Source organism: Filicampus tigris, chromosome 14 (genome assembly GCF_054856515.1).
Source record: "Filicampus tigris isolate MCC_2025a chromosome 14, RoL_Ftig_1.0, whole genome shotgun sequence".
In the NCBI taxonomy this organism is placed as follows: domain Eukaryota; kingdom Metazoa; phylum Chordata; class Actinopteri; order Syngnathiformes; family Syngnathidae; genus Filicampus; species Filicampus tigris.
Window position 1 is genome coordinate 7,714,992 of NC_141230.1, and position 23,648 is coordinate 7,738,639.

General features: G+C 38.9%; 1 protein-coding gene across 1 annotated transcript in view; it reads right to left on the bottom strand.

Annotated features, from left to right (window-relative positions):
* Positions 1–23,648, bottom strand: part of LOC147136186 (contactin-associated protein-like 5) — a 123,358-nt gene that overhangs the window by 1,561 nt on the left and 98,149 nt on the right. Inside the window, exons 17-23 of the mRNA XM_086051859.1 lie at positions 22,386–22,604; positions 19,174–19,413; positions 11,728–11,946; positions 10,078–10,211; positions 8,684–8,771; positions 8,400–8,600; positions 4,636–4,710 (exon numbers count right to left, since the gene is read on the bottom strand). Coding sequence (XP_085907985.1) covers positions 4,636–4,710; positions 8,400–8,600; positions 8,684–8,771; positions 10,078–10,211; positions 11,728–11,946; positions 19,174–19,413; positions 22,386–22,604 — 1,176 coding nt within the window. The remainder of the gene's footprint in view (positions 1–4,635; positions 4,711–8,399; positions 8,601–8,683; positions 8,772–10,077; positions 10,212–11,727; positions 11,947–19,173; positions 19,414–22,385; positions 22,605–23,648) is intronic.

Consider the following 23,648-nt stretch of genomic DNA (forward strand, 5'->3'; position numbering starts at 1 on the left):
TATTCCTTTATTTAACATTTATTTATCAAGGTAAGGCAACTGACAACAGATTCTCGTTTGCAATGCCAGCCTGCTACAGAAAGAAGACTGTATTCATTCTCCCTTTAAAAAGAAAAAATGCAGGCAAGTATTCATTCAGTAATATGTTCATTATTGTGGTTGGAGTTCGCACTGACTGCATTATACAGCGATGTCTCGTCTAATCCACACAATATCAATCCTCCTGGATCTGTTCTGGCCATCTCGCTTCCTTTTTTTGAACAATTCTAGCTGTGTTAATGCAAAAGCCATGAAGCCAAAAGTCACTGTGTGGATCCAGTGATTTAGATCCGGTAAACTAGCCATTCTACTGCCACCCTTGTGAACTGTTAGCATCACTGGGACCTGACGGCCTACAAAGCTGCGTTTGCCGTCAACACAGGCCACCCCGCGGAGCTTTGGAAACATCTTAAATCCTGCGATTTGCTGTTCAGTCAAATGTCCATTGTTTTACAACAGACTGAATTGCTACAGTAAGTCTTCATTGCCATCATCATTATTATCAGAATTGGTGATGTTTACGTTCAAGAACTGTACATTTTTTATCTGTGGGATTAGTTATAAACTATTTACTGGATTGTATTTTGGAGGGTACAGCAATTTTTGAAGATGTTTGGAAGCGTTTGAAAAGACTTTGGGGACCACAGTTTGAGATATTTATGGTTTAAACCAGTCACACGTTTTACACAAGCACTAATTCAACAACCCCAAGCGTTCATCAACAATGGTGCAGAGGTTTTATTCCGAAAATGTTTAATTATTTTTTTAAAGGTTAAATGCAACTATACTGTAGTTGATTAAAAAAAACAGTTTGTACGTACAGATGTAAGCTTCATTGTATAGCATGTTTAAAGGTAAATCTGTTTTGTATTCAGCGATTCTTTTGTGTACCAATAAAGACTTCCCCTGTACCACTCGTACCACAATTTGAGAATAACTGGTTCCAACTATTAATATAGGCAAATATAATCACTTGAAACATCAATTATTTGCATAAATTTGCTATTCACGACCCCCTGCAAATAGAGGGGGTCTGGCGGGAGAGGGGGAGTGCCTAAGAAGAAAAGTTGCCATTCTCTTCAGGGGCGTACGAGGTAGAGAAGACGCCCCGGGCGAACGGCTGGTCGTGATGGTTTTTGGCCGACGGGGGGGGGTTAATAATTCATTTTCAAATATAAGCAGATTTGAATGAATCCACTATCGGTTGCTGACGTCTAACTGATGGCATTTTTACTCTTGCTGTGTGTGACCACCCAACTTGGGGATCGAACCCGCACTGCCGGTTTCGGAGCGCAGAGCACTAGCCACTGAGCTATAAATTGAGCCCACAGATTTGCCCTATAACTGTATTTGAATGTTTGCGAAATGAGCTGGCATTTTACATTACCCGAAATATTTTCAGATTCGGGAGGTGGATGAACCATTCTCAAAGTCAGTGGTGTTACCAGGATACCAGGTGTAGGTGGGCATTAGTCTTCGCTGGGGGGGCAAAAAAGTGCTACAAAGCTCAAGTAGGTCAAAATCCAGTGTAGGGCTTACTGCATCTTAAAAGATGTTTTGTTTTCTCCTTAATTGAGATAAATTTTGTTGTGATTTGGGCTAAACAAATAAAAGTTGATTTAATTTTGATTTTTTATATACCATTCATCAGAACTACATCCAGTTTTCTTTGGGTGGGCAGAGCGTGTCCGGCGTGGGCAGTGAACACCCCGCCCCCTCCCCTCGGTAACGCCCCTGCTCAAAGTATACGCCCGCTTTGTCCCAGCAGGATGCCCCTTCTACTGCCGCATTCATCTATTATTGATCCGCCAATCAGCGTGCAACTAATACATTTACGTTGACCGGGGGAGTCGGGTGTGTTATTGATTCCCATTCGCAGGGGTGGATGCCCGTTGGCCCACCGGCCCGTGTGCACCGGCCTCTGCACGCCCCTGGCTGGTGCCCATGTGGCACACAGCTGTGCACAATCAACCATTTACCAATAGGCCTGATGTTAACCCGTCATGTGTATGAATCACACCTGTTCTAGTTATCCATTTACTTACCTTCCAATCTCTAAACCACCATGGGCAAGACTAAAGCGCTGTCAAAAGATTTTAAGGTTATAAAACCACCAGCAAAATGCTTGCTGACAAGGTGACTATTATTTGTGGAATTATTCGAAAGTGTAAGACACATCAATTGACCATCAATTTCCCTCGGTTTGGAGTTCTACAGTATGCGAGAGCTTGTCTCATGCAGTGAGGACGATCATAAGAAAGTTAAGTACATTGCTGGAACTTGTTCAGGATTTGAAGGCAATTGGCAACTCAGAGAAGAAAACAGCTGGCAACATATAACACATAATGGACTGAAATCTTGCAGTGCCCGCAAGGTCCCGTTGCTCAAGAAGGCACATGTACAGGCTCCACTTTAGTTTGTGCACATCTAAATGATTCAGAGAACAACAAATGATGGCGTGGCTCAAGAAGAAGCACATTAGGGTAAAGGGCTCTCATCCTTGTGCTTGCCAAAAGTTTTTTTCCACAAGTACTACCTTAGGTATTGCTTGGGGAAAGACTTCAAACACTTGTTTCAGTCAATAAAATACAAAACATTTGACCACTTTTAAAGTGTGGTTTTTTTGTGCTTTTGAGTGCTCTTCTGTCTTCCCATAACCAATAAACTATAGCTAAATAACTCAAACTTAGACTGTTAATTGCCTTTCAGGTGCACAAAGGATCAGCAAAGGATCAAACAATTTTCCTCAGTGTATAGCCATGTTTTTTTTTTATTCTTAACCCCCAAATCTTTTTTTGTTTACACAAAATAACAATGACGACAACAATACATTTTCAACAGCAGAAGGTTTTAAAGAAACCTTCCCCCCAGAAAAATTGAGACACCTGCTTTTTAATAAACTGAAACTTACTGCTTAGGCTAGTTTATCCATAAAATAATTGATAACCAAAATAATTGATTAAAACACATGTAAAAGCAGAATTTTGGAGGCATCTCAAATTGGATCTCATCGTATTTCACACAATACATCTAGAAATAAAATCAGTCAAATAGTCACAATGTTGGAGGCACGCCATCGTGACATAGGCAAATGCAAAGAAACCACTTTGTGTTCCATATTAAATAATTTTATTGAGTATTTTGAGGTGGGCCCAAGCAACCAAAGCACTGTGGCACCTCATCTATTCGCTAGCGCAAAAATCCATATTTGTGTTGTAGAAGCCTCATTCATGAATCGATTCTCTTGAATTTCTCCGCCCCCTCAAATATGAAAGATTTCTCTGCTGACATTTGCAGTGACACGTATCAAGAAAACGCAGATGGCACTGGTTGCTGTACTACATCATCGAGCACTCACAGTCGCATAGCAAAATGGAGAAAAATAATGAACACAATAATATAGACATTTTTAATCAATACAGTAGAAACTCGGTTCAGGAACGCCTTGGCTTGCGAACAATTTGATTTCCGAACAAAATTGCTGAACAAGTATTGCTTCGTTTTGCACTACTCCCGGTTCACAAATAAGCTTGGCATGGATGCCATGGATGTCGTGTTTTTTCTCACGCCTCATAAATATAATTTACTTTTTTCCCCATGCATGACGCACAGCAGGTATCGTGTGTTTTTTCCCACGGTAAATTAGCCCTCGGGATGGTTTGAAACAAACTGAAAACTAGCATAATTTGGTCTGGCAAAATCTACCATCTAGAGTAATGGGAGTTGGATGCAGCATAAAATGGCTAGTCATTAGACTTTGCACCGATCTGATCGAGTGGGTTGAAATCAGTTGATATTTTTTCATTTTATAACCACTTCACAGTGAATAGGAGAATAAGAGTAATAAAAATGTAGCTCTATAATACAAGCAGTATAAATAATACAATGCAGCATAATAAATATACTGTCATTTACTGTATCTACTTTAATACCATCATTGTATAAGCGAGTCCACACCTCAACACTGATACTAGGGCTGCTCGATTAAGCGATTTTGAAACGTAACCAAATTTTCTGGATAAAACGACTTTAAAAACGTTCAAATCGGCACGTTCGATTTTGTTATTGTTCCAGTCGGACTATGCATCCGTACTTAAGCTTGAGTGACAGTTTTGCACTAATCATTGATTTATGTTTAAGTAAGACCAGGGAGAAAGACAGCAGGCTAGTCACTAGCTGGTTGGCAAAATGACTTGCTGACAGACTGTTTGGTTAACAGACTTGACTGCCTACCTTCTCTCATGTTGATGATTTCATTTCAGATGGTATATGCACTGTCTTCTGTCATTATTGGTTTAATTAAGAACAGATCTGAAATCTAATGTGTAAGTACAATGCTGATAATCCCAATGGATTGTTCTGTGTGTATTAAGTTAAATTGACTGACATTTTGAGTTCAAAGAAAGAAAAATTAAATTGAAATAAAAGACATTCAAAGTACTTCATTTTTCATTATTTTTTATTTTACAAAGAAATCGTAATCGTAAAATCGGGTTTGAGAGAAAATAATCGGGATTTTCTTGTTAGGCAAAATCGAACAGACCTAACTGATACATATGCTATTATTAAAAATATATGTTTTGAGTCAAGACATACCTGCTATGACAGCCACATCATTCTGTGTATCACGTCCGTACTTCTTCTTTCCATTATTTGTTGTCGCAGTTTGATCTGGAAAAACACCAAACACATTTCCTGAATGGAGACTTATTGTTATTGTAAAATGTGCCAATGTGAGATTTGTATGTTTTATGGGGGTAAAAGTAAGTCAGTGCAGCAAGTCTCACTCACGCTGCGATTGCATCTCAGCCAGGTGTAAACACAGCCTCATGTTCATAAATCAACATGACATGAATGAAATTAGCCTCCTCCTGCTAGGTGATGCTAGAAGCTGACTCTCCATGCAGCTGCTTGAACACAAAAGTGCATTTTAACACTGTCTAGCTCCTGAGTGTCATTTCCAACATGCATTTATCTCCTTTAGTGGGAGCTTCCCTGCATGGACTGGTGTGTACACTCAATGCAACAACACTAATAGTCTTTATTCAAATAAGATTCTAGAAGCATCCATTAAAAAAACATTACAAAACAACGACTCTTGCATCAGCAGCTCTGTTCAAAACAAAGGAATACTCAATGAGGAAACATTTAATTCCCATTTTTAATCATATGAAAATTCTCAGAAATAAAATATACAAATAAGAAACATTTTGTGCTGTGCGCAAGTCTAGCACAAAATGCAGTCTGCATGAGTGGAGTTTTCTTTCTTTTGATATTTTGCTAAACTTTGCACAGTTAGAATTGGGTGTAACGGGGGTTTGCGCCATTGAGAGTTGGAAGTAGTCTTTCCCAGGCCAATCATAGCGGCATATGGCATTCGCATCAAAATCAGGGCGGTGTGGGTGTAGTACACCCGAGTATGCAATGCTTGACATTTTGAAAACAGAAATAGACTCACTGGGGTCCGTGCTTGACAATGGCAGGTAAACGTCAAGCTGTCCCATTGCAGATGCTGTAGTTGGCCATGTATGTCGTGTAACGTGGGCAATTGGAGAACGCTTTGCAACCGCGATCGTTCGTCTGAGCGAGACCTCTCCCTTCCCCCCACAATTTGCGCCGGAACGCCCAGGCAGGCGCAACACAACCCCAAACACATTTGATTAGACTTGCGCCGGCACAAAAATTAGGCCCGTTAAGCTCGTTTTTGCACCAAGCACACGGGCGCCAGTCTACCAAAATAGGGCCCTTTAGCTTAATCAATATGAAATATATTCATTTTTCCCCCCGTCAAAGTTCTGAATACAACGCCTAATAATGACAATAGGATTTATTTATTTATTTTCGGCAGATTTATAAATGTAGGAAAAAAAGAATGATGTCCATATTTCCAGCCTTTGCTCCTTTGACAGCAATTGCAGGCTCAAGTCTTTCTGAATTTGATGCCACAGGTTTGGCATACCTATCTTTGGGCAGTTTTGCTTATTCTTTTGCCGAAATTGTCAAGCTCAGTCAGATTGGATGGGAAGCGTTGGTGCACAGCCATTTTCACATCTCTCCAGAGATGTTCAGTCAGATTGAGTGTAAGTCTGGGCTCTGGCTGGGCCACCCAAGGACATTGAGACTTATCTTGAAGTTACTCCATTGATGTCCGGGCTGTGTGCTTAGGGTCGATGTCCTGCTGAAAAATGAACTCCCTCCGCCAGGTCAAGAATGCTGGTGAGAAGGTTTTCATTTAGGGTGTCTGTAGATTGCTGCATTTTCCTCTATTCTGATTATCCTCCCAGTTCCTGCCGCTGGTAAGTACCCTCACAGCATTACGCTAACATTACTCATCACTGTAGGAATGTTTTTTTTTAGATAATGTCTGATTTTCTCCTAACATCACATCTGGAATTCAGGCAAAAATAATCTTTGTCTCCACAGAGAATTTCGTCTATCATGGTCTGAGAGTCCTTCAGGTGACTCCAGGTGCCTTTAGACAAACTCCAGGCAGGCGGGTTCTTCTGGAAAGCGCTCCTCTTTCGACAGAGGAACCCTGGAGCTCTGACAGTGTGACCGTCAAGTTCTTATTGTCATTAATGTTGCTATTAATATTTATGTAGTTATGTACAGTATGTGATTTCTTCATAACATCGAAACACGTAAAAAAAAAAAAAAAAAAAAAAAAATATATATATATATATATATATATATATATATATATATATATATTTTTTTTTTTTTTCACACTGTCATTATGATGTGTTGTGTGTACAGTTTTGAGGACAAAACAAATGAATCTTGGAAGACTGATGCGGAAATGTGGAAAAAGTAAAGTGCTGTGAATACTTTGGGGATGCACTATCCGTCATCACTTACTGTATGTCAGAAAATGTATATATATTTCTGTATAGATTTGAACATAGTAAAATAAAAACAAAATGTAATAAATATAAATTAAAACCAAATATGACTATTATAAATCATTAAATGCCTACTATCAGTCCCTGGCCAATGAAAAGCAAGCATGTCATGTTCTGAAAGCTCAGTTGCTAAAGTAAACTGGTTTGATTTTGAAAATCAAATTAAAATTCTGTCTCCACAATCTATTTTGATTCAATGCAATTAACTTGTCCAACAGAAAAAAAACAAAGACAAATTAACAGACCTTTTGAAACGCATTGAAGACTGAATAATAACAGCTCATTTCACCCAAAGAAGTCACACATTTTATTGTTTGAATTTGGTGAGCAAATGCTCTCTTGTTAAATGCCTCAGAACCTGTGGAAGGATTTTAACAAGAAAAATAAATTCACAATAAGGAGATATGTACATGCTTTTTATTGGATAGCAAGGATATGTAAAAGTTGCATAAGTTGTTGAACAAAAAATCGTGTTCCAATAACAAGTTCAACGTAAACTCACTCTATGGTAGGGGTGGGCGAAATGGCAAAAATATCATATCTCAATTTTTAAAAATAAAATCACTGTCACGATTTTAACATGACTCTTTTTTACATTGTTTTTTTAAGACTAATTTGCACATTTCTGACCATTTTCCTCATGTTAAAGATATAAAACATATTTAAAATGTATATAAAACTCTAACAGAAAAAAAAAACATTTTAAGTCAGCTAAGCTTTATGAACAGGTTTTAATTTGAATAGTGACAATTTTTGTCAAAATGTGCAGTGAATGTAAACAAGGTCTAGTACTTTGAAGAGTCTTTTAAAGCCCTCATTTTCCACTGTTTTAATGGGAATCATGTCTTCAGCAAGATAATAAGTCACTCAGTTACTCCTTTACACTGCTTGCTTGTTTTTTTATATGGAGTGCCCTTGTTAAATGACTGTGTTACAGTGGGTTGCGTTAGCTTGGAGCTAGCGGCTGCCTCTGGCTACCATGTATCCGTTTGCTTTGGCTGTCGGCACTGACGTCCGAACCGAGTCTCTGCAAACTTTGCAAGTAACTGGTTTGCGCTTTCTCCTCCGAGGAAAAGCCAAACCAAATCGACACTGTGGATGTGCAGTTTCTTTTCAAGACCAACTCTGCTTTGTGGTGACTTTCCGCTATAGCTCCCCGCTATACAAACAAAGAGGGAGGCGGGGAGTGTCACGTACGGTGCACTGTGCGTGCTGTGATTGGTTGGCCGGGTATACGCGTCAGCGGCTTTGCGCCGCCATAGAGCTAAACTATTTGGAATGTGCCATGTAGATGATCAAACGATCTTTCGGCTTTATGAGATCGTGAACAGTTAAACCGCTTAACGATCTAATATCGTCATATCGCCCACCCTTACTCTATGGTAAATTGAATATACAATTTTTAGCCTATTTTGCGAGCTCAAACACACCAAATTTCAATGTCAACCTTCAGCGTACCTTGCAAAGATCGTGAGGATGAGTCTGCCAGTGCACCACAATTCGATTGGACCAGCGGGCCACGGACAGTGACCAATGAACTCCCGGGGTTGGTGAGCGCCGCCTTCAGCAGTGCCACGTTGTTGAACTGTACCAACGAGAGGCAGCCCACGAAACCCTTCGAAGCAGCTTCAGCTACCTCCTCGTGGAAAGCATCCAACCCTGTGGAGATACAGACAGTTTATGTTTGCCTCAAACCCAGTTGTAGCTTTTGGTTAGCACCTTGAACGAAATGGAGGACTTACTGATGACTTTACCCAATGTCAAAGTTCTGATCAAGACTAGTTCCCCATCAAAGGATAGGGTATATTTTCGGTGGATGTCCTGGTCCACCTGTTTGAAGAGAAAACATAAACAAATATATAAATGACAAAATATAACACTACTAATTAAAGAGGAAAGTCAACCCAAACGTTTTCTTTACAATTGTAGGTTCTATACACCTTCACTAGTCTAATGTATGGCATTCTGATTAAATTTGCAATTACGGAATATGAATTAAGCAGCAAAATCCACCTGTTTTTATCCATCTCCTGTTTTCTGAAGCTGAGCCATGATTGGTTGTTACCTGAGCACTGAGCAACTGTGATGTCATTTTCAGTTGACAGCAAGTGACAAAATGGCCGATCCCTGAGATGGGAAGAAAAAAAAACGGCTGGATTTTACGACTTAACTCATATTCCACAAACACAATAACAATCAGAATGCCGTGTTTAGACGAGCGGGGCAGCGTAGAACATATTATTGTGAATAAAAATTTGGGGTTGACTTTTCGTCTTGAATAATAAGATGATTAATTATTTGATTTTGCTGTGTATGCTTACTGACTAATGGATGATAATGAAGCACTGGAAGCTTTGAAGCAAGATGCAATGAACCGAACAAATGCTTTAGAAAACATTCAAGACGTTGTCTTCAATCAATCTAACGATCATAATTCCACAAACATTGAAAATAAAACACAAATCTATTGTCTTAATCAACCAGGTGTGTTGAACTAAGGGGAAATAATTGACTGAAAGCTATTAGCTCACCTGACCCAAATGCATCTCACACGCCCTTTAAAAACAAGCGGAAAAAAGAAAATTGAATGCTTGTCTCAAAGCATCCTATCCTACTATAATAGCTGGCTTATGGATGACAATAAAGTAGCGGAAGCTTAGCTAGCTTACAGCATTAGCGTCTGACCCGAGGCGCTGACTTGGCGTTCGATGCCACACCATCTTTACGATGACCACCGTGGAAATAACTCATGTTATCCTTGGCACCTTTTGAAGCTGTAACAGCTCCATGATGTTTGGCTACTCTTCAAAGCTATAAACTAAACTGGCCGTCCATGCTGCTGCCCTTAGTCAGCAGGGCACATTACATCCTCTATTTGTCATTAAGTCTTTTCAAAGTGTTTGGCTCCAGATGCCCCACAGCACTTTTTAAACACTTGAAAAGTTCTTCCCGGGGGAGTTTTTTCCACAACCCAGCCAGCCTCATTAATACCAGGCCATGAGGCCTTTGCGAAAAAGTCTCAATTTGCATAATAAACTAATTAATCAATGCTAATGCATTCTGACAGAACCCACATTGCCACTGGAATAAAAGCACGACATTTGATCACGGGTCCACCCACGTGTGCCTTTCTCACCTGTACGTAGATTTTCTCCTCCACTCTGTGGATTCGTACTCGGTGGAGTCGTCCATCTGCCAGGTTAGTGGCAGCGGGGCAGAAGACGTCTGGCTTCCTGTCCGTCTGCAGGTGGTACCAGATCTGCAGACTCCCTGGATGCAAGGCACGCACAGCACAAATGTGAACCGCGTGGCCCCTTTTGTCTTTATTTACGTCACATTCGCTTTTGTCTGATGGAACTAACAAGTGTGAAAAACAAGTGGTGTGAGGAAATAAGAAAGCTGCAGTGCTGTGCAGACATAGGTGTTTTTGTAAACACTGAAGATGAGTCAGTGTCCAACAAACAAATGTGCTTTTGAAACAGTGAAGCCTTGAGTCTTCAAAGAACCTAACATATGTTTTTTAGAATAATAATGAGATCAGGTAAGCCTTCAAAGAATCAAACAAGCATTTTTGTAGACTGGCCAGAATTTTGTCTTTACAGAACCTAACATACAGTTTCATACACATTTACTATTTATAATACCCAAAGAATGTAATATAGTTTATAAACATGCATGATATTTACGACAATTTGGCCAAACCTAACATTAGGTTTTTGTGATAATTGAAGACAATTTCGATGTCTGATGGACTTAGTGTCATTTAAAGCGTAAGTCACCTCAAACATATTTTTTTTCAGAATATGTTCTATACAGGCCCCCTAATCTAAACACGGGATTGTGATTAATATTACGTTTGTGGAATATGAGAAATCCAGCCATTTTTAGCTAGCTCAGGGGGCGGCCATTTTGTCACTTCTGTCGACTGAAGATGACATCGAAGTTGCTGAGGGCTCAGATAATGACCAATCATGGATCAGCTTCAGAAAACAGGTGAGCTGTGATTGGTGGTTACTTGCAGCTGAGCCCTGAGGTACTGTGATGTCATTTTCAGTCGACAGAAGTGACAAAGTGGCCGCCCCCTGAGATGGCTAAAACTGGGCGCATTTTGCTGCTTAACTTATATTCCACCCATCCATCCATTATCTTTACCGCTTATCCTCACAAGGGTCACGGGCGTGCCGGAAACCTATCCCAGCTGTAATCGGGCAGTAGGCGGGGTACTTCCTGAACTGGTTGCCAGCCAATCGCAGAATTTATTTTCCTCAAACACAATATTAATCAGAATGACGTATTTCAACTAGTGGGTCTGCATAGAACATATTCTGTGAAAAAATATGTTTGGGTTGACTTTCCTTGATGACATTTTAATAATCATGAGTCTTCAATGAACCTAACATGAAGTAGATGTTTGTCGTAAACATAGATGACAATTTTAGTGTAATGAATTCAACAGCTGAGTATTCTCAAAACCTAGTGTACGTCTTTGTGTGAACGTTGAATAAAATTCAATTTGTCTTTGGAAAGTTCGAGGACAATTTAGTCTTTTGTGAAGGCGTCTTGTAAGCATTCAAGAAATGTTTGTCTCAGTTTGTCCCAGTGAAAACAATTTTGTGCTCAATTAAACCAACATAAGTGTTTTGTTTTGCCTTCAACATAACAGCAGAGTTATATTTAAAAATAGCAGAGCCACTACAAAAAAAAAAACAACCCCAAAGTTTTTCCACCACAGACAATTAAATTCTTCACATTCTATTGATACATGTGAGCCAATCTGTGCACGCACCGTTCCTGGCCACAATTACAGCAATGTACTGGCGGCTGAGGGTGCTGACTGAAAACAGCATGGCGGGACTCTGCGAGGTGATGAAGCTGAATGAAAAGTCCTCTCTGGCTCGACTGCTGCTGCTGCTCTCCGCCTGCAAGCTTTTGTTCAGCATCACAGAGAAAGGCTCCTGAAGTGTGTAGGTCAGCGATGACTCTTTGTCGAAGGACACAGACACCTCTGCAAACACACCAGGAGAAGATGGATAAATAAACAGAATGTTGAGCTGACGTAGTTTGCTTGGAAGAGTTCAACTAATAATGCTTATCTCTCATATCCAATTTTGTTTTGTAGCTCTTCTTACACCCGTTTCCATTAACGTGAGCAATCTGTTGGAGTGAAAATGTCATTTTGAGCCAGCTATTTGAGATTGTAGTTAAAAAAACAAACACTTTTTATATCACGCGTAACATCCTCCCCAACAGCATGCAAATTTGTCAGAGAACACGTAATTAGTAGCCACTAGTTGGGATTTTTATTTTTACAAAACAGGTTCTGTTTTTAGAAATATTTATGAAAATGTACACATCAATGAACTTAACGTGTGTTTTTCGTACACCGTTGTAAACATAGATTATTTTGAGTTGTCAATTACCCTATCATGTTTTCATAAATTTTGTACAGTATTCAATAAACATAAGATACGTCCATCCATTTTGTACCGCTTATCCGGGCTCAGGCTGCTGAGGCAGCAGCCAAGGCAGGCAAGCCCAGACTTTTTCTTAAACATTCTAGATGATTTACACTATTTTCTTGAAGTACATTACATGCACATTTTCACCAAGAAAAGAAACATAATTGAAGTCAGGAGAGGCCTCTCTGCCTTCTTTAGACTCAATGGAAAATCATTTCATTTCTAAACATTTAGTTTGGCCTCCTGGCCGGTTCCAATGCATATTGAACTTCAACCCAACTTCATTAGGCATGAAAACAAAAAACATCATGAACAACCCCATTAAAGTGAAAGTCCACCCAAACATATGTTTTTCAAGAATATGTTCTATGCAGGCCCACTAGTTAAAACACGGCATTCTGATTAATGTTGCGTTTGTGAAATATCAGTTAAGAAGCAAGTTTTTGGCCATCTCAGCGGGCAGCCATTTTGTCACTTCTGTCGACTAAAAATGACCATCACAGTTGCTCAGGGCTCAGCTAATGACCAAGCTCAGCTTCAGAAAACAGGTGAACTGTGATTGGTCGTTACCTGAGCAACTGTGATGTCATTTTCAGTCTACAGAAGTGACAAAATGGCAGCCCCCGGAGATAGCTAAAAACAGGTGGATTAATTCCTATTCGAGAACCGCAATATTTATCAGAATGCCTTGTTTCAACTAGTGGGCCTGCATTCTGGAATAAAAATATGTTTGGGTTAATTTCCCCCTTTAAAGCCCTCGGTCTCAAGTTCCACATCAAATATAAGCGTACAGCGTATGGTCTCATCGTGAAACGTTCTCGCCAGGAGCACACAACGAGACCCCCAGAAAACAATTTGTTTGCCGTCAACGACAGCGGCTGCAAATGAGAATCGAACAACTGTCGTCACGCTGTGAAGTCACGCTTGATTTATATCATCCTCCCACCACACCACATGGCTTCTTTCTTTCTACATACAGACATCATTGGCTTAAGCGCCATATTTTCTCTCCAGGCTGGGTGAGTGGACTAAGACATTTGGCCCGGAAGACATTTCACGCATTTGAAGATCTTGCACTGTTTGAAATAAGGGTCCATGTGTGTAACTCAAGATAGAATCAACTAGAATTGTGTATCCTATATTTTACAGTGTGCTCTAAGTGCCCCACTAGTCTAAACATGGCATCTGATTAATAGTGTGTTTGTAGAAAATGAATTAAGCACAAAATCCACCGGTTTTTATCCATCTCAAGGAGCTGCTCTTTTGCCTTGTATTGTCACTTGCTATCGAATGAAAATGACATCACAGTGCCTAAGGGCTTAGGTAATGACCGTCATGGCTCAGCTGTTTTCTGGATTTGGACAAGTAGAAAATATTGTAAAGAACATTTTATGACTTGACTTCCGCTTTAATGTATTTTTACAGTTATACAGGAACTGTGTGTTGCGCCTTCAGTACTACATTGTGCTGAAACAAGCAGCACTGAGGTCCACTGAAAGAGATGCAGGATAATTAAGGCTATGTTCACACTGGAGCTCAATTCCGATTTTTTTTGCCCATAACTATAATTTTTTTTTATGCAGTGTGAACTGTATGATTCAGGTTTTTTTTTCAAATCCAACCTGGGCCTGGTTATGTGGGTAGGCTATGTGATTATAAATCAGATATGTATGCATCTGCAAAATGAACGCTCATCCGCACACATCCGACCTATAAGTCATGAAAAGCTCAATATGTGCTCCGCATGGGCAGGAGAGAGAGCTCCGGAGACTAATGACATGGTCCATGAATCTGCAAGGTTGTTTCAAGTACCATTTGTTGTCTTTCCGTTTGACTTTAATTGAATCTCACTTGAAACATGAAGCATAAAGTGGACATTTGTTGTGATGGTAGTAATTCTGTTACACAGCGCATTTCTTACGTGCGGTAATGACGTGACGTCATCTTTAGTCGACATTTCCACTGAATGAGATCGAGTTGCGTTGCTTCAAATCTCCCAAATATTTATATTTTGTCCAGCCTCACTCCTCTGTTGATATGGGATGATAAAATGAGCCCCTACATGCGGGACAATATTTGCTTCCGTAAACACTGCTCCATGTGACATTTATTTGGTGCATGTCACTGGACGTCATGCTTTGTGCGCATGCGTGTCGCATCATGGACACGTTGTGTTTACATGAGAAGTTCCATTTGCTTTTGTAATGTGAAAGAGTATATAAAGAGATTCGGGGGAAAATCTGAATTGGGTATCTCGCCCTGCAGTGTGAACGTAGACTACGAAGTAGGAAGAGGAGTCAGAAGTCGGCCCTCAAATCACAAGCTCCAGTATTAGTTATTTTTGCCACAGAGTGCAGATAATTTATGCCGGTGAGCATCATTGTATGCTCTCTTTGCATGTGTTGTGGCTTTCTATGTGCTAAAGTAGCAGTTGGATCCAGGAATGTTTATAATTACCATAACATCCATGCTAATTTCTGCTAGCCATTCTATGACGTTTTGCATTATGTGTCAGTATTAAGATAGCATACTTTTGTTGGATGAAATGACAAGGTTTGGTTGAAAGTTTTGGTTGAAATGCACAGTTTAATTCTCTTTTGTTTTATGTTCCAGTTTACAGTAAACCTAAACTAGGAGTGACACATACAGTAAATAACTTAAAGCAAGCCCGCTTTTGCCTTATTTGGAGAACTGTGCGAGAGTGAGAACATGGGGACTAAAGAGACAATGTGTTTTAATAAGTGTGTGTTTTAAAGTGTGTGGGAGGGGTAAAACTATCCAAAGGTCCTATGCAATCAAAATAATATTTTTTTTAATTCTAGCAGAATTCAAAATGAGTATTACTTGTTTCAAGGTTGATATATATGAGGTTATACTGTATGTAATAGCCGATCAATAGCAAAAGGAAGCAAAACGAGTTGATCAGATTTAGGTGTTGTTGGAACGTAGATCCAACGCACTGTGTCCTGTGCAAAGCAAAAATTTTTGGTTTTCCACCTGCCAACCACAGAGGAATAAATGACATTTTTTTGGTGCACTTCATTTTTGTACAAATTCCTAACCGTTTTGGACCCGGAATTGTTCTATGTTGGGGCACATTTCGTGGAGGAATGTTACCCCTCCAACGAATATTTTAATTGCATCAAATCATCAGCACATTTGGACAACACTGGCATAAACAGTCACTGTTACTATTGCAGCTTGAAGTAACTATTTGCATCCGGTCAGATTTAGGGTATATCTCAGCAGCTTTCATGATCAGTTTTACGACAACACATCAAAAGGGTTAGACCAAGGGTGCTCATGAAGTAGAGCACCCAGTAATTTTGCAAAGGGCGTGTCAGAAGCTCTCATGGCATTGACACTATCACTGCTAGCCCTCCCAGTTTTATGCGACTTACATTGATGCCTATCGCCGGCAGTGTATGAGTTAAAAAAAATGGACTCCCACCTATCAGCCGTTGTGAAATTTGGTATATTTCTAAATAAATACGGTAGATCATTTGGACTTTGGCACCCCTGGGTTAGACTAAACATGTTAAAATGGCAGAAAGGGACAGGGCAAACAATTCAATGCTTGGTGAATTCTGCTTCACAATGATAGGAAGGAGGGTCGACACTGAAGGATCAAAATGTGAGAATACGCCGAGATATAACGTGCTACCAATTAGAGCAAAGCTTATTAACATACTGAATATTATTGAGAAATCCTTATCTGCCAAGTAGAATAGCTTGAAAAAGGGCATACTGGGCATTTCCAACCCAAATTATCTTGCAAATTTGATAAAAGGATATTAAGAATTATAAAAAAAGGTATGGCATGCAAACTTAAAAAATTTTTTTTTTTTTCATATGGCCTCTCTGTATCACTGATTTTTACCTAGTGTGGGTGGGTTTGGAACATTTCCTCACAATAAACAAGGATTCACTGTAGTGTATATACCCACCGATTGACTGGTGACCAGTCCAGGGGGACTCTTGTTGGAAGTCAGTCGGGATAGATTCCAGCTCACTCTTATTAGAGATTAGATTCGTGGTTGATTTTCATGTTATAGTTGTGGCACAGATAATAATGTGGTTCCCCCTGAAGGAACAATTATTTACTTTTTTTCCGCAGTCTTTTTCTGAGCTTCTACTTGCCTTGCAGCACTCTGTAGCCTAAATCTGATAGAGTGCCATCAGGGTGTTTATAGCAGAAATAGTCTCTGGTAACAATGTGGTCACAAGAAAGCAAACATGTGCCTCTCTCAAGAGTCTTCTCCTGCAAGGGATGGGGGGGACTAAAAAAGTCAATGATCCGAAACAGTAAGTCGTTTAGGCGAACCTACCGACCGAATCGCCAAGATAAAAGAAGCGGGTCGCGGTAGATAAAATAAATGGAGCCAACAGGGCCGTTAAAAAAAAAAAAAAAAAAAAAGGAAAAAAGGAACATGGCCGAGGGAATCTCCACACTGCAGGGAAAAAAGGGGAGCAAATGATTGGACTCGGCCTTCCGGAGAAATAAGAAGCTTGCCTTAATCCTTGCAGAGGACGGTGGCAAGAGAGGACACAAATATGACGCGTAATGTGTCGTCAAGGTGACAGCGGAACTTCATTGAAATCATTTCAGTAATAAGTGAATGGAAATGTTGTTTATACTTTTGACTTGTCACCCCTTTGTGCCCAGAAAGAGGATTAATACTCTTAGTTGTGATCTGATTGGCCGATTTATTAACAGAGTGCATTTATATGACATGGATCCCTAATTCAGGGTTAAAGGATTGCATCCGCTAATTTGTTATGAAACACTTTAAGGAATAAGTTCACAGTGCGATGCCTTTCTCTAAAGGCTATCATCCAGAGTGACAAGCTAGCAAGCACATCATTTGAGAAGCTAACAGCAGTATACATTTGTATTCAGTGATATTTTTTGTCAAACGGTCCCAAACAAACAGATGGATTCAAATTTCAAATGCATTACGCCAGTTGCTTGATATCAAAATCAAAATGAGTTTTTGCTCATTATTTTTGCCACATGAAGTCAAATGCAAAGCTTAACAAGCAAGGAAAATGCTATTTAACAAAATGTTTTTTTTTATTTTGATGTCCAATAAAATCTGCTGTCCAATAAAAATTATGTACATTCACATTTCTCCAAATATTTTTTTCTTTTGATCTAAAACATGTATTTATTGAAATATTTCTTGTTGCTTTTGTAGTCACAGTACTGAGAAATTTTTGAATTGGGTATTTTTCATTGGGTAACAATAATATGCACTCTTGGCAATGAATAACAAATATAATTTGATGAAAAGCTTATACAGTGTAGGTTCAGAAACTGATTTTTGTTTATATATAAGTGCTAGCCATTACATTTAATTACTAAATTTAGTATATTTTTTTTCATCCAAAAAATACATCCCAAAAATGTTTTCTACGCGGTTAAGAGAATGAATGAATGAATGAATGATTGTTTTTAAGTTCAAAGGTTTAAAGGGAGTGGCCTGTTGCTTGTTTTGAAAACTGTCAGTCTTGTTGTGGAGCATAAAGGGACATGACTCGCCTTCGCCTCCTCATCTCATTATTCACTGCATCTCCACAATCTAACATCAATCATTTTAGCCCGTGTTTCTGCATTTAACGATAGCTTAGCTCCAATTTGGCGTAGCTTAGCCTTAGCATGTCTTCCCTGATAAGTCACTACTCATCCTCCTTTCGTATCAACGATACTAGTCAGAAGAGTCACTTAATCATCATCATGGAGGGGATGATCAGGGTCTCAAAGAGAAGTGGCTGCTGTTTAGCCACTAAGCTATCCAGACGCAGCCGTGGACTCTGGGAGCTGCAATGCTAGTTTCATTTAGAAAGATACCGTGACATCGACAAACGCTATCATGAGCTACGCTAGTTGGTAGACTCCAATTCTTATTTCAGCCAATCCTAGGCCGCGGTATTTGGAAACTTTAAGTTAATCTAGCGCACGTCGTCTTGTCCTCTCAGGAACATTTTCGACCTCTGTGCAAAAGTGAACAGATGGGAACTGCCCGCAACAAAATATGACTAAACCGGAACACTTGGCAGGCACAACAAGTCTCGGGTGTAACCTGCCTCTAGCTTGACGTCAGCTGCAATATCTGTGCTGGCTGGCAATCCTAATGAGGACAATAGAGGAAAAAAAAAATCTCTTTGGATATCAACGCTGGTCAATAAAGATCATGTTTTCAAATTAAAGTCTTTTTTTCCAAGTTTTGTGGAAAACAGAAGTTTAAAAATGTTGTTTTTCAGTAAAAGGGTTTTCATGGATCACTACGATACGTAGCACTGACAGAACAAAGAGAATATTGTAGATGCATGTATAGTTTTCATCTGACAGTAACAATATCAATATTATTGCTACCGTATCGTAAGAACAAACATAGGCAATGTTTTAGGAGCTACCAAAACATGTTTTCATTTGGATATTGTTGAAAATAATTAGGTATATACACATTTAGTGAGTTTTTTTTCTTTCATTTGAAAGTAACAACCTTTTCACATATTTTAATTGTTTTTGAGTAGATTTTTATTTTATCATTGTTATTATTATTATTATTTTTTTTTACAAAATTGGAGTTGTGTGTTTTTCATAGGACAGCAATGATTTTCAAGAGAGAATTGGGGGCGGTTATAAATGGACATATCTGTTTTTCAGGAGACCCCAAAAATATTGCTACCTGATGCTGGAATATGCATATTGTAACAGACATTATGGAACATCGATATCTCTAACCATAATAGAGCGAATGGAGCGTTACCTTGGTTACATGAGGTCCCGGCATAGGCCGACTGGGAGCAGTCACACGCGTAACCGTTGCTTTTCTCGATACACCGCCCCCTGTTGTGGCACAGGCTACTGGAGCCACTGCAGTACCCTGGGCACCCGGCGCTCACACCCGGCGTCACCTTGGCCCGCTCCTCCAGGTCCAAGCTCCGCCCATTCACCATCAGGCTCCTCATGCAGCCCAAGAAGCCCCGCTGCAGTGAAGTCGTTCCGCCTGCGACGACAGCGATTTAGCCACATGTCGTGATGAATTAACTGCTTGATTTACTTAATTTCATGGTTGTTGTGGATTCATAATTAACTGTAAGAGAATGGATCAATTTATGAATTTATTTGAAATGCTACCTCATTATCTCTCTCATCTTGGACTTGATCATTTCAAATCAATCTGCTTCACACTCTGACAAATAATTTTTTTTTAAAAAGCCCAAACTACAGTAAAAAGAGCCAACAGAATCTATCCGAGCATCTAGACCAAGGGCGCCCACTCAGTAGATTGCGTATACAGTATGGGTTCATGCAGTTAAATTGTACTTATAAAGAATTCAAAGTATATTTTAAATAAATAAATGAAAGAATAAATAAAGAAAGTATGTAGATCACTGGCAGCCCTGATCTAGGAAGACCATTTGGACAGAACCTAGACTTAGGGATTTGGCCAAGCCTTGACTTGTCCCTAAATGGACTTAATGGACAAAGGCCCATGACAAATGACAGCTAACGCTATGCTAACTAACCGAGCATTACCAAAAGACTTGAGGTTCACGATAGCAGCAAGTGATAAGACACGGTGGGCTCCATTTTCTGCTCAGTGCAAGTCTAGCCAATCTAATAGTCTAAGTGTACTAATGGGTGAAGTTTTCTTTCTTTTGGTATTTTCCTAGACTTTGAACAGGTAGAAATGGGATCCCCTCATTTTCACACCAAGCGCAGTCTACTTTCCGTGACCAAATTATCAGGTGCGTCAGGGGCGTGGCAGCTCTGTGCGCCGGAACGCGATCCCAAAGAAAAAAATAGACTTGCCCTGACATCAAAATGAAGATGTGCCCGTTTTTACACTGAGCCTGTATACAAAATAGGGGCTTATCCTTACTTAGAACTTATATTCAGCTTGATATTTAGAAGCACACTTGAATATTTGTGCTCTTTTCATGGAGTAAATAACCATTGATGTGTTTTCCCTACAAATCTTGACATGCTTGCTATGATGCAGGCTATCAAAAATTTGGATTTGTACGCATTGATGATAGAAGGGCCAATAAATACCGGTGTCTAATGTGAATAAAGTATGGGCAGTGTTTAACTTGCTTTTTACATTTTTTTTTTTTATTAGTAGTTACGGAAGCGTGGAACTGCCAATGTGGATTAAACATTTTTGACTGGGCTATGTTGTTTGAACGTACTGCAAAGTTATTCAAATAAGTTGGTAAAGTATCACAAAGTTGTTCAAATGTATTGATAAAGTTGAACGTATTGGTAAAGTCAATTGAACATATTTGACAAAGTCAAATGTATTTGTAATATGTTAGACAGCATTTTCCCCAATAATGACTTGCAACTCGCAACTCAATACCGCATGGCATTATGAGAAAATATGCTTTTAGCATTTAGCCTATGTTTTACCAATATGCTCGAACAACTTTACCAAGACGTTCGAGCGACTTAAACAATTAATTCGAACGAACATGCAGTGCGTTCGATCGACATAGCCCGATCAAAAATGTTTACTCCATGTTGGCAGTTCCACACTTTCATAAATTGCAGGCCTATTAGAAAAAAAAAGTGGTATTTAGAGTCATCATTTTACAGTAGTCAGTCCCTTCCCAAACATATATGAAAATAAAGTCACATATATATATATATATATATATATATATATATATATATATATATATATATATATATATATATATATATATATATATATATATTAGGGGTGTAACAGTACGCCGAATCACATTTCGGTTCGGTTCGGTTTCTTGGAAGCTTTGGTTCGGTATATTTTCGGTACAAAAAAACAGATTTTAAAAAAAATATATGTTTATTTTGAAAAGATTATAATAACTGGTACATTTTTTTAGAAAAACTGAATAAAAGCGATCCATTCGGATGATATTCTAAGAAATTACACCAGAATAAAAAAATACACTAACAATAAAGATCTCTTAATTTTGTAAATTATTAAGACACTGAAATCTTTAAACATTCAGTAGCAACAGCCTATGACACATTTAAGTATTCAAGTTAAAGACAAGTTGTCATTACAGTACATATATACACTTTTTGCGATGAAAAAAATACATAAAATAACAGTTGCAATTATTGCTAACTATATTTAAACTATTTTTATAATGAAAAAATACAGTAACTTTAAAAGGTCTTTATGAAATTGTATACAAAATCAAAAAAGTAAAACAAAATCAACTTATACCATAAAAATAAAAATAAGTCGGTTTTTTTGTAGTTGGTGTTAATCTCACAAGAATTAAGTATTCTTTAAAAGCAAGATAATTTCTATTTATATTCCTAATTTTATTTTGCACTGTAACTTCTTAATAATGTCATCCAAAATGTGTATCTTTGTTGGAAAAAGATGACAACAAATGACATATTTTGAAATATAAATTAGTTTGGTTCGAGGTTCAACAAAAATCGGTTGCAACTTAATAATGATGGCTTGAGGAGGCCTTGGTTGACGACATTGACTGTGTGTGTTTCAGGTTCATCAAATTTCCCACTGTTTTGATTCAACAAGGGACACTTTATCAGGAGATGATGTGTTAAAGACTAGGCACTCTAATGACCATTTTCCATACAGCAACGAATAACAAATCTAGAGACTATTCCCGTTGTGACTTTTGGAGACTATGTGACTCCTTCCAAACCTAGAATCAAAGTAGGAGATATTCGCCCCTGCAAACACAACCGCGGTTGAGCAAAGCTGCTGCTCCTTGATTCTCCCCGTGAGTCTCACTAATCGACTGAGTGCTTCATTACCAAGCCGCCAAATTGCACTTGTCAATTTAGTGTGTGTGTGGTGCATGGAGCGGACACATCAACATCCACACAGTCCTCATGAGGACAACGTCGCTTAACAATCAAGTGTAAAAGTAAAACGCATAATCTGTCTTCTGAAATGTTCAAGACTCGGGATATCAACCGGTCTGTTTGAGAAGGTCAGCTTACCGACAAAAAGCTGGCTGCTTAGCTTTAAGGGCAGCTGACGGTCCGCGGTAGCGGACAGGTAGCGTGGAGGAAGCTGGTCGACCTGCAGCGAGGCCTCCTTGACATTGTGCTCAGCCCTCACGTAGTGCCACTGCCGGTCATTCAGCGGCATGTGTGACTTGATGGACAGGACCACCGCACCGCTTCCGACATCAAAGGAAAATGACACCATGGATGGAGCTGATTGGCCACAAAGAAACACACGTAATAGGATGAACACAACTCGGATGAGTATTCTCCCCTCAACACAAACAACGGCACAATCCCACCGCTCAGGTTTGTCGACAAAGCTCCCCTGTAATCAACAGTAAATAACACCACCACATCTACTACAACAAACAATCCAAGGCTGCACTTGCTTTTGAATAGAATTGCACTGTGCGCTCGTCATGCTTCCAGACAAGTACAAGCTTCACAGAGCCCCGAGTGCATTCTTCCATTATTTACATACATTTTCATAGCAGATTGCATTACCCTCAAAGGAGGCTTCTAATACTGTATTCTAACATGTGCTGGCTTTGTATGCCTTTATCGAGGTCAAATTCAAGCGCTTTCAACATTTTCTCCCCATAGAGTTGAGGTACGGTAATTATTTTGATACATACACTGTATATTGCTTTGCACAGTACTTGTGGTGTCATGGTAAAAAAGTAAATAGCAGGGTAAAATACAATATATATATTTTTTCTCTATTTTTTGTAGTTTTTTGGGGTTGTTTTGTTATATATAGTGGACCACCGCATATTTGTAGTTCCGCATACAATATTTTGGATAATTATTTTTGTGTTTAAAAATGCATCTTCAATGGGTGTCGCTTATACGCGTATTTTCGGTACTCCTGATCCCCGCGAATAGCAGGGGTATGTTCTAATAAAAAACACACACATATATATATATATATACAGTATATATATATATATATATATATATATATATATATATATATATATATATATATATATATATATATATATATATATATAAATATACATTAGGGGTGTAACGGTACGCTAAATCACGTTTCGGTTCAGTTTGTTTTTCTGGAAACGGTATATTTTCGGTACAAAAAACTGATTTAAAAAAAAAAAAAATTATATATTATATAAGTAAACTGTACTTTTTTTCCGAAAAAATAAAAGCGAACCATTCAGGTGATATTCTAAGAAATTACACCAGAATAAAAAATACACTAACAATAAAGATGTCTTAATTTTGTAAATTATT